A 12,481-nucleotide genomic window follows, 5' to 3' on the forward strand; every position below is an offset into this window, starting at 1 on the left:
CAGGATCCTATGACATGAAGCAAACCTCGATGCAACAAGTTGGAGCATGTGCCTTGCATGCTTTGCCTATTTGAACTGATGATTGCTAAAATGGAAAAGATTCTATAAGGAACTGACTATTTTTAGTGGCTGAGTGAAGTAAATAAATTACTTTAGGTTCCAAGAGGCAAATGGAGGCTATTAATTTCTCAGCATTCCTTTTCCCCATTTACATTACCTGCCCACAGGCTTCTACATCAGCCGATAGTGTGTTGATCAAGAACAGATGAGTTTTAGTAGGATGTTCATGCATCTTCCCTATGGTAATGGTAATGGCCCTAAAAGTGAACCAACAATCCATCTGGGGAAAAAATACTACTGCTCACTGCTTACCTGTTCTATATCTAGCATTAGAACATACCTCACATTCTCTTGAAAAACAGGCCAGAAATTTGTAAGGATATGTGAATAACGCCAATGGCTCATTTTATTTACTCACCAGGTGCTTTTTAAAAAGCTAACTTCACTCACATGACCTCTGACAGTGAACCAAATACTGTAATGCTTCTAGCATGCATGGACTAACTCAGAGTTGCTCTTATATCCGGATAAGGCCTTGTGCATGTTATATTGAAACCACTAACAATTTGAAGTTTAACATTCCCTGCTGTTGTAGTTTTTGTCTTGATGACTCTTGCATCTATTTTTCTCTTAATTGCTGCAGAATCACAAAACAAGCACCGCCTACTGTTCCTCAAAGAGATTATTCAGGTAAAATCATATACAAAAAATCTTGATATAAATTAAAAAGCAGATGGGATATGTTTTATTATTTGACTCTGAGAGGAAACTTGCAAAATAGCTTGAGAAAATTGAAGATGGTTAGCTACTTTAGTTTTGCCCAGTTAATTCCAGAAACCTTCAGGACTAAAGTCCTTAGTCATAGCAAGAACACCAGCATGAATATTTATTGCACGTCTCACAGCAGGGAATGATAAGAATAAGATTTATGATTTTTGAAAATGTTACTGTGATTGAACATACAGAGCTCTATTTATTTTTGAGTGAAACACATTAAAATATAAGTGACTTTCATTGCAAGTGACGCTTGGCAGGTCCTGATGAACACACACATGCACAACATAACAAACAATTCTGCCTTCAATCAGTTTGGAAAGAATTACTGCAGATTTACAATGGATTTAACTTTTTGATGAATTTATTGTAAGCAAAGATCAATGTTAATTCAAGTCTTTTACTTCAAACTACCTGCCAAGTTCACTGTGCAACTACAACTTAAACTTGCATTTTTGAAATATGCTAAGCTTTATTAAAAATGTTTAAGAAGCTAGTGCAAGATTTTAATCTAGAATATTTTAAAGTAAAAGAAATCTTTTTACTATATTCATCTTAAAAGTAATCTTGTTCTGTCAGATGTTATTTCATAATTGAAGTCATGCATCAGGAATAAAAAGACAGTTGTGTTAATCAAAGGCAAGAGTGTATTATACATCTTACAACAGACATGTCACACACTAAGCCTACGGGAATTGGCACCAAAATCCTATTGGCCAATGATTCAGATGACTATTGTAGGAAATATATGAGACCGCCAAAACCCCACACGTCTTCAAAATCCTTACAGCTCCTTTGGATCACCTTTTGCAATCAATAAATAAGACATAAATTCAAGGGACCTGAGCTAAGTTCCTCACCTGGATTTCCATGTAACTCATTTCTACCCGTAAATTAGCCACTAGAACTGGATGCTATTTTCACTTCCTCTGAGGATCAAGCATGTAAAGATCCCTTAAGGTATTGATGCAATAGACAGTTCCAGCACAAACTGCACCTATTTTAAAAAGTATATTGGACCCGAGTTTCTGCTCATACCCATTTGCAAATTGCCAAATGTAAGATTTGTTTTACAGATTATTCCTTTATATATTTAAGGGTGGTAAAGATACATCTGAATGTGAGTTTATCACAAAAAGTAAACATTTTAAGCAAAGCATCAACCAAACATCTGTAAGAAACCAATTTTATGATACACGTGCAAAACAATCTTCTTGATAGATTGGAGTACAGTTTTTAGTTCTGAAATTAAAAAAAATATTTAAAACTTTTCAAAATGTATCAGTTCAAGCTCTTTGTACCCAAAAGATCCGGCGTTATATTTGGAACTTCTTAAAAAGCAAACAATTAATTGAAATTCCTAGTGATGGTAAATGCATTCATGGTTGTTAACAGGCTTTCCTTCTAGCACAATTGCTTTCAAACTGCTGCAGAAGGTCACAGAAACTCGTGTGATTCTGACATTTTGACCTTAGAGTTCTATAAAATTGTGTACAAGTAAATTATGCCAGAAAATCTAGCATGACTGACCAGAATTTCTAGATCCTGATGTTGGAACAGCCCTTCATTACATCTCCCACACCTGATTCTGTGCCCTCCTGCATCCCTAGCCTGTGATGCACGTTTGGAAACTTCACCTCATTCAAGCCCCATTGGAGCTTCCAGGAAACATCATGGATAATCAGTCCAATCAGATTTTATTCACTTAGTGTAGAAGGGCCACTTTGCCATTGCTTTACTTATTTATTTGATGTGGTTAAAAATGTAACTTTCTGGCCAGTGGTTTTCCATTTCTCAATGGACTATTAATAGGGACAAAAGTTTAAACTTACCTTATATTCTCCAGAATTCAAATCGGACCTCCTGCAATGATTTGTTTTCTTTCGTGTATTCCAAAGTAAGCTGTATTATTATATTAACACTGATTTTGGTCTATTCAAAGTTACCTTTTCTTATCCTTAATAGGAGGAGCTGAAGGTCCAGGTGGTGAACGGTGGTCTGACAATGAATTTGTAAGCATGTAAAACTATTTGATTGCTATGTCATTAATGGTAAAACAAAACACTTTGACTGGGAGGGCTCCTAATGTTAGAAAGCTTGTAAAAGTGGCTATGTTTAAAAAGAAAAGATTTATTTTAGTGGACCATATTTTATAAGCTTGTGCCCACCACCAAGAATCACTGCCTGCAGTGTTTCCAAGCCAATACTTACCGCATCTGTATGTAGACAATATGTTTCATGAGCTCAAGCCATCCCAGACTCAAACTGCGGGGTTTAAAATGGGTACTGAAGAAATTTCATTTCCCCTGCCCCAAAACACCCCTATAACGAAGAGCAAATTATATTGTGTATAAGTTATGATTGATTTATGTTTTGCTTATGAATGCTGCTTATCTGATGCTAAGTGCCTGTGATGTTGCTGCGAGTTTTTTATTGCACCATACATGTACTTGTGCACGTGACAATAAATTCGACTTTGACTTTGCTCTCAGTTTTTCTATCTGAAAGGGCATGAGTTGTTGAATAGCTTCTAAATTCAGTGACATTTAAAAATGGTATTTTTTTTAGAAAATACTAAATTAGAGATGAAATTGGCAAAAATTGACTGAAATGGTTAAATGATCATTAACATTAAATTAAAGCAAAGTACTTCTTAAAAATGAAACTTACCTTCAGCTTTGCTTTCTGCTCCCACCTTTACAATGCCCATTGAAATCAAAGAAGGCTCAGGTCCTACTCCAAGTCTTAACTGGTACAGGATCCACTGGGATTTCCCAGTGTAAATACATTTCAAATCTGTCAGTTTGTTTCATTCAAAACTGCATGTTATGAGAATTCAGGAACAAAATTCCTTAAATGAGATTGTTCTTAATTCTGAGTTTACTTAATGATTGATAGTGATGTACAGGTTTTTGAAACTCAATGCTCCCTCGTGTTTCTCAGATGATAACATTGTGGTTTCTCAGCATGATTAGGAAAACCACACTGGAGCGATTAGAATAGTTTAAAAACACAATTGTTAATTGATAACAATTTGATCACTGCTGGGAAAATATAGCAAACAAATTATCACATAACGAAGACACACAAAATGATCACATAATTTTTTTAGAAAATGTCTATGCTCAGTCCAATATCTTTTATTAAACATCTTGTGCAATCTGAAGGTAAACCTTAACTTATGAACTTGCATTCCCTAGAGCAGTATTTTGGAAAGCCAATTCTTAACATTCAGATATACAGCCTAAAATGATTTAATGTCACCAGGTGTTAAAGTACAATTGAGACAGGACTAAATCATTGAATGTTGGGTACAGAACCCATCAGATCTGCCTGATTAAGAATATGGTGCTGCAATGTGGATATCCGCATTTGTGATGTATTCATTAGAATTGGATTCTTTTCCTGTAAATTTGCAAGGTAACTATGCTGCAATTTTCATATAACAAAGCAATTTTCACTAATATTAAATCACAGATGTCCCAGTTTGCATTGCTCACTTTATGTAATCGGTGGCTTTTTGGCCAGAGTACTCTCCCAATATATGATTAACCAAACCTCATTTGTTTTTATTGCTCCAAGTCATAAAAAAACCAACAGAATTGAGAATCAGTAAGTCGAGGAAGTTGAGGAACATTGTGTTCCATGCTTTTAGTAAAAGATGTCCTTTGTAGTCTTCAGAAGGAGTGTTTTCAATGCAATATAATTTATGAATTTATTACCTATAAAGTGCGCTGACTCACTTTGCACATTAATGAAAGCTATGATGTCACGTTTGAGATATTGGTAGATTCTGCTGCTGAGAGCCAATAAGAAATTACTTATGAGAGATTTGGATTTTGTTTCTGTTAAATAAGAACAGCAACATATTTTGTAATCATAAAATAATCATTAAATGTAATATTTGCATAATTTCAGGATGTTAGCCTGACTTCAGTGGTTGGTAAGATGTTAGCGTCCATTATTAAGGATGAGATTTCAGGGTACTTGGAAGCACATGATAAAACAGGCTGAAGTCAGCATGGCTTCCTTAAGGGGATTCTGACAAATCTGTTGGAATCCTGTGAGGAAGTAACAGGCAGGATAGACAAAGGAGAGTCAGTGGATATTGTTTACTTGGATTTTCAGAAGGCCTTTGACAAGGTGCCACACATGAGGCTGCTAAACAAGATAGGAGCCCATGGTACTACAGGAAAGGTACAAGTATGGATAGAAGATTGGCTGACTGGCAGAAGGCAGAGAGTGGGAATAAAGGGGGCCTTTTCTGGTTGGCTGCCGGTGACTAGTGGTGTTCCTCAGGGGTCGGTGTTGGGTCTGCTGCTTTCCACGTTATATGCTAATGATCTGGATGACAGAATTGATGGCTTTGTGGCCAAGTTTGCGGATGATAAAAAGATAGGTGGAGGGGCAGGTAGTGTTGAGGAAGCAGAGAGTCTGCAGAAGGACTTGGACAGGTTGGGAGAATGGGTGAAGAAGTGGCAGATGGAATACAGCATAGGGAAGTGTACGGTCATGCACCTTGGTAGAAGGAATAAAGGTGTAGGCTATTTTCTAAATGGGGAGCGAATTCAGAAATTAGAGGTGCAAAGGGACTTGGTAGTCCTAGTGCAGGATTCCCTAAAGGATAACTTGCAGGTTAAGTCAATAGTAAGGATGGCAAATGCAATGTTATAATATAATGCAAGGATGTAATGCTGATGCCTTATGAAGTGTAGGTCAGACCGCATTTGGAGTATTGTGAGCAATTTTGGGCCCCACATCTAAGGAAGGATGTGCTGGCATTGGAGAGGGTCCAGAGGAGGTTTATAAGAATGATCCCAAGAATGAAAGGGTTAATGTATGAGGAGCATTTGATGACTCTGGGCCTGTACTCGCTGGAGTTTAGAAGGATGAGGGGGGATCTCATTGAAACCTACCGAATATTGAAAGGTCTGGATAGAGTGGATGTGGAGAGGATGTTTCCAGTAGTGGGAGGGCCTAGGGCCAGAGGGCACAGCCTCAGAATAGAAGAATGTCCCTTTAGAACAGAGATGAGAAGGAATTTCTTTAGCCAGAGGGTGGTGAATCTGTGATATTCATTGCCACAGATGCTGTGGAGGCCAAGTTATTGGGTATATTTAAAGCGGAGATTGATAGGTTCTTGATTAGTAAGGGTGTCAAAGGTTATGGGGAGAAGGCAGGAGAATGGGGTTGAGAGGGAAAAATAAATCAGCCATGATTGAATGGCGGAGCAAACTCGATGGGCTGCATGGCCTAATTCTGCTCTTATGGCTTATGGTCTTCTGTCTCCCATAACTATGGATGAATCTTAGTTTTGACAAAGTGTGTGTGTTAATTAGAAAAACTAGGTTTTTAGCGAATATTGGATATGCTCAAAGAGAACTTCAAAGTGGAAAATGTGCTAGGATTGAGAAAGATCCAGACTGGAAATTCTACTGGTTAGTAGAACAATTATATACACCATGCAATATAATTGCAACAAAAATGTACAGTAATTATGAGGGGAAATTGGATTTTCACATTGAGGTATACAAAGTCTGTGATATTACTTCCTGGTCCCCCGTGTATCGAAAATGTTAATAATGCAAGGAGGTATCCGGACAGTTCAATCTACTGATGCACAAGCAGGACTTCACAGTACAAGTAAGGCCTGCTTCAGTGTTAGTTAATGGAGACCAACCTGAGCAGGTCCCAGACCTCGAAATCTGGCACTGGGTACTCATCTCAGTAACTCTAACTTACAAATTATTCCTTATGTTGGCTTTTCCATGGGCCACCCAAACCACACCACAATGTAACCCACGGTCCTCACTGTTCACTAACCCAATGTTTGTTATACCCCGAAATCACCAACTAGCCCTTTGCGAATATCCACTCTGTCCTAACCTGACCCTTGCTACCCCACCAGCACCCCAGTCTCTGGTTAGAACTTCATCCACCCCAATTGCTGGACTGTTCCTTGGCCAACCCCCTTTCCCCATATTGCAAGCCAGACCGTTGCTACTCACTTCTGATGACAAACCCAACCCTTGCTCCCAGCAGCTGATTATTTCTACTCTTCCCCCATCCCCAACCATCAAGGAATCAACCATCTCCTCCATGCAATTTGATACCTGATCTTCCACCCCCTCCCCAACTCAACTCCTTCCCCATGACCTGGAATAGCATTTAACCTATTTTGGTTTACGCACTCTGGCAGGAAAGACTTTTTAATGCACAATATGTAAGGTTTGATCTTTAGTGCACAATGCCTTGGGCCTCATTATCTTTAGAATTTTGCTATGGCAGGTCCAAAAAAAAAGGATAAATCGACAATATTTTTCTAGAAACCAAGGAATTGGCTTAACACACCTAATTTTTTAGTGTGTTAAACAAATTAATAGATATTCTATTGCACATCTTTCCAAATGGTGATAGTGCTTTAAAATTTCCTTTGAGTGTTTTAGCATTTGGACAATGCTGACAAGGTTGCTGTTGCTGTCTATTTGGCCTGAGAAAGTGGCAGTCGGTCTCCCCTTTGAACCACTTGTTCCCCAACAATGGTGCTAGATTTGGGAATTCAATGATTCTGACCCAGCAACAATAAAAGAATAATATATAAGAGAAAATAAAAACAATATTTCTTCATAGTGTACATTAGCTACCATTCTCAATGGTTGATGAATCCTCCCTCTCATAATGCTTGCATAGAAGTGGATATAATTTACAGCCTTACTGGCAGACTTGAGCAAGAAATTGGGAATATAAGGGCAATGATTCAAAAATTCAGTGGAGGATGTGGAAAAGTTCAACAAAGATCCATTAATCACTGTAGCAGGACATCTATTCGTCTCTACCATTGGTTAAATTGGCAGTTACACATATTTATTCATTCTTTTCGTTTTCCATGTTGCAAGCTGCTAAAAGTGCGAGCTGATAACATCACAGGGAGGGAAGCCATACATCCAGAACATGAACAGGGGAACTGCCTGTAAATCTCAGATAAGTGTGAGTGTTGCGTTTTGGGAAGACAAGTCAGGGTAGGACTTTCACAATGAACTGTAGGGCCCTGGGGAGTGTTGTAGACCAGAGGAGTACAAGTACATAGTTCCCTGAAAGTGGCATCACAGGTAGACAAGGTGGTGAAGAAGGCTTTTGGCACGCTGGCCTTCATCAGTCAGAGCAGGGAATATAGGATGTTATGTTGCAGTTATACAAGTACTGGTGAGGCCGCATTTGGAATATTCTGTTCAGTTTTAGTCCCCAGCTATAGGAAAGATACCATTAAGCTGTAAAGAATGATGCTAAAGGAAGTGGTTGAGGCAGGTACATTAAAAGGTACTTGGACAGGTACATGGACAGGAAAGGTTTAGAGAGATATGGGCCAAACACAGGCATATAGGACTAGCTTAGATGGGAACCTTGGTCAGCATGGACCAAAGGGCCTGTTTCTATGACTCTATAACTCCTTAAACAATGTTTAAATGATTGCCAAGTAAACGTCACAAGGACCAAGAAAAATTCAATACTATAAGATACAGAAAGAGAAATAAGAGGAGGGGAAGAAAAACTGGATTATGAGAGAAAGCAAGAGAGAAAAGAGGCATGCAAATCATGGCAATTAGTATCACTTTAAGATAGTAAATCTCCCTCACTGTGGTCTTGGCATATTTTCCATTTCACTGTTCTGTATAGTACCCCTGGTATTCACTGGCAAATTAGTTCTTCTATAGCCTTGTAACTATATCCAGAAACAAAAATAAAATTCCATAAATTTAAGTTATTTAAAATTCCAACAATCAAATAAGATTTTTAGCTCATATCTCTCTCTGCTGAAGTTGTACCTTTTTAAACATAACTAACATTTACAACCTCATTATTCGGAGAGCAAAATCTAGTCTTTTATTTCTCGTAGGGGTTGACAAAGGGGAGAAAGGAGGTTCAAAGAAAGATAGGAATGAGGTGACAACATGTAACTGAGGGATGGAGAAGCAATGAACATTCTCCTCCAATTAATCAAAATTGCACAAGAAATGAATACAGACATTCATACAAAACGTTTCATGGAAACAACTCATTACCATCTGCACTGAGTCTAGATTACATTGAAAATCACATTGCTTGTATCAGTGAAGATTAAATATAAAATGTAAAATTAGCTTTGATGTACCTGCACTTAGAAATTTAACTGCATTTCCATTGCCTCTGTATACATGTTAAGCTTCTTTATTATGGAAAACATGGATCAACTGGCTAAACCTAACCGCCCACTTATGTGGAAACTACACTCTGTGATGCATTAGTCATTTGTGTAGAAATGTGCCAACTGGCCACAAAGCCCTTCTAATAAAATGAGGCCAGAAACATTCTTAGTTCCAAAACACGTCAGTCACTTGTGTGGATGGATGAGAATAAATCTGTTCTTCAACCCAAAATTACTGGTTTTTGAAAGGAAAATTGTCAGCCCATTGAGTACTGGAGCTGGGGAAAACCTACTTTTAAATTGCCTATACGAACATGAAAGTGTGTTTAAACTAAGAGAGGTTAAATGAAAGAAATGTTAGGCTCTGATGTGGATCCCACTTTTATCACATGCTTTAGCAAATGTTAACGAATGGATAAAACTTTCTCCCCCAACGGGGCTGTATGCAAGCTAGAGAAGCAGAGAGTACAGGTAGAGAGACAGCCCCTCCCCCAATAACCATCCAAAAAATATGTATAATGTGAGCCAATGGACAGGTGCGTGCACACATTCACTCCATAACGTGTGCATGGCCCTCCAAAATTTAAGTTCTATGCATGCCCTGCTCTCCAGTGGGGATACGTCCTGGCATGAATGTCACATCTCCCCTGATGGAAATGATACATTAGCCTCATAATCACTTGATACATTTTTTTAAAAATTAAATGAAATGGCCTGTTACTTATGCCAGCTAATGAAATATTATCATTTGTTGATGGTGTGATTGTATTTTTGCAGTGGATTTTGTTTTGTTCTGATTCAAAATCAAATACTGTGCAAATTGGTATTCCATATTAAATAAAATGAAGACAAACCAGAGCCATGTTTCTGCTTGTGCACAGGATGCCAGTGATTATGAAAACCCCGATGGGCGTTCTGATGAATCAGACACTTACGAAGATCCACGTGATGATGGTGAAGGTGATGAAAATTATGAGCCACCTCCAAGTGAGAAAAGCAAGAAAATAATTCCCAACTTTTTCCCAATTTCTAAGGGTGAATATGCAGGTAATATAAAGCCCTTCTGTTTTCAGAATCAATATTCTGTGGTTGTTACTGTCACCTATCCATTTGATGTTTTTTTTCTCAAGAGCTATATTTTTGTCTATGTACAGTTCCAAGTTTTTGTACAGTTAAAAGTTAGAAAAAGCAGAAAATTATTTACCAAGACAGCATATTCAAAAATGCTCATAATCTTAAGGCTGATCACTTATATGAGAGGGGATCTTATAGAAAGATATAAAAGTATGAAAGGGGCAGATAAAATAGAGGCAGGAAGGTTGTTTCCACTGGTAGGTGAGACTAGAACTAGGGAACATAGCCTCAAGATTCAGGGGAGTTGATTTAGGACAGAGATGAGGAGGAACTGCTTTTCCCAGAGAGTAGTGAATCTGTGGAATTCTCTGCCCAAGGAAACAGGAAAGGCTACCTCATTTGAGGCACAGTTAGATAGATTTTTGCATAGTAGGGGGTTATGGGGAAAAAGCAGGTAGGTGGTGCTGAGTCTACGGCCAGATCAGCCCTGATCTTATTGAATGGCAGAGCAGGCTCAACAGGCCAGATGGCCAACTCCTGCTCCTATTTCTTATGGTCTTATAACTAATTTTTTCCCTTGGCCATGATCTGCTAGGTCGTACTTTGATTCTTTGAATCTTAGTTGCAATTTGACTTCTGTTTATATCTCCACCATGTTTCTTAGAACAACTACACCATGCGGAATGGAATCTCTTTGGTTGTAGAATCATAGAAATGTACAGCACTAGACATACCTTTTTGACCCACCTCATCCACGACAACCATGATGCCTATCTCTGTTGATCCCATTTGCCTGCATTAGGCCCATATCCCTCTGTGCCTTCCCTATCCCAGTACTTATCCTAATGCGTTTAAAATTGGGTCATTGTATTTGCCTCCACCACCTTCGGGTAGCTCATTCCAAATATCCACCGTCCTGTGTGAAAAACCTACCCCTCAGATCTCCTTTAAATTTCTCCCCTGTCACCTTAAACCTGTGCCCTCTAGTTCTAGACTCCCTGCCCCAGGGTAAAACATTCTACCTATTCCCCTCATAATTTTATAAACCTCTGTAAGGTCACCCTTCAGCCTTTTATGTTCCAGTGAGAACAAACCCAGCCTATCCATTCAGTTCGTATAACCACAGCCCTTCATTCCAGGCAACATCCTGGTGAAGCCCTTTGCACTCTCTCTATTGCTACCACATCCTTCCTGCAGTGTGGTGACCAGAACAGTACACAATATTCCCAAGTGCAGTCTAAGCAATGTTCTGTACAGCTGCAACTTGATGTCCCAACTCCAATCCTCAATGCTGCGGCCTATGAAGCAAGCATGTCAAATGCCTTTCCTACTTCCCCGTCTGCCTGTGTCACCACTTTCAGTGAGCTTTGGACTTGTACCCCAAGGTCTCTCTGCACGTCAACACTCCTAAAGTCCCTGCCATTTACTCTATATGTCCCACCAGAATTTGATCTCTCAAAGTGCATTACCTCACACTTGTCTGGATTAAATTCCATCTGCCATTTCCCTGCCCAACTTTCCAGCTGACCTATGCCCCACTGTATCCTTTGATAACCTTCTTTGTTATCTACAACTCCACCTATTTTTGTGTCATCTGCAAACTTACTAATCAGACCACCTATATTCTCATGCAAGTCATTTATATACATTACAAACAAAGGTCCCAGCTCCAATCACTTGTTATAGATTTCCAGTTAGAAAAATACCCATCCACCACTACCCTCTGCCTCCCATCACTCAGCCAATTTTGCATCCAGATTTCCAACACACCTCCAATCTCATGTGCCTTAAGCATCTGGACCAGCCTACTGTGTGGGGCCTAGTTAAATGCCTCCCTGAAGTCCAGGTAAACTACATCTACCACAATACCTTCATCAATTTTCTTGGTTACCTCATAAAACTTGAATCAGATTTGTGAGAAATGAGCTCCCCTGCATTTGTGACACAGTTAAATCTTTCCCTTGTGACCATCTCTGGATGCTAACCCCTGCCCCCTTGATGCTATGTGCTAAGCTCCACCTTTCAATAGCTGTGGTCACAACCAAATTTTAGTTTAAAGCTAATGACCTGGCTTTCTATAATCAAACTATTTGATTTGTTGTCCTGTGCCAGTATAGATTATGTCAGCTTCTTTGTGGAATCCAAACTTGGGCACATAAGATCTGAACCGTTTTGAGTACCTGTGAGAGTTGGATTCCTGCACTCCCCAAGCAAGGGCAATTGTTTCTACATTCGTTGTCAGTGAGTGCCACGCCCTCTCTTCAGTTTTCCACTCACTAATACTCAATGAATGCTCCACCTGTTCACTAACCTAGCCTGATGCTGGGGCAGCTAAGAATCCATGATAAGAATCCTGGAACTTTCACATACCCTGGCCAAATATATGCATTT

The 12,481-nt window shown here is 39.0% G+C and overlaps 1 protein-coding gene across 11 annotated transcripts in view; it reads left to right on the top strand.

Annotated features, from left to right (window-relative positions):
• blnk (B cell linker) overlaps positions 1 to 12,481 on the top strand; it is a 161,015-nt gene that overhangs the window by 103,397 nt on the left and 45,137 nt on the right. For 10 of the 11 annotated variants that reach the window (XM_052027908.1, XM_052027909.1, XM_052027910.1 and 7 more), the window contains 3 exons: positions 704 to 750; positions 2,800 to 2,846; positions 9,898 to 10,063. In XM_052027908.1, the coding sequence (XP_051883868.1) occupies positions 704 to 750; positions 2,800 to 2,846; positions 9,898 to 10,063 (260 nt within the window). Of the gene's footprint in view, positions 1 to 703; positions 751 to 2,799; positions 2,847 to 7,766; positions 7,822 to 9,897; positions 10,064 to 12,481 lie in introns of those variants that run through there. The other variant, XM_052027918.1, reaches the window with a different exon arrangement.

This window comes from Pristis pectinata, chromosome 12 (assembly GCF_009764475.1).
Source record: "Pristis pectinata isolate sPriPec2 chromosome 12, sPriPec2.1.pri, whole genome shotgun sequence".
NCBI lineage: Eukaryota > Metazoa > Chordata > Chondrichthyes > Rhinopristiformes > Pristidae > Pristis > Pristis pectinata.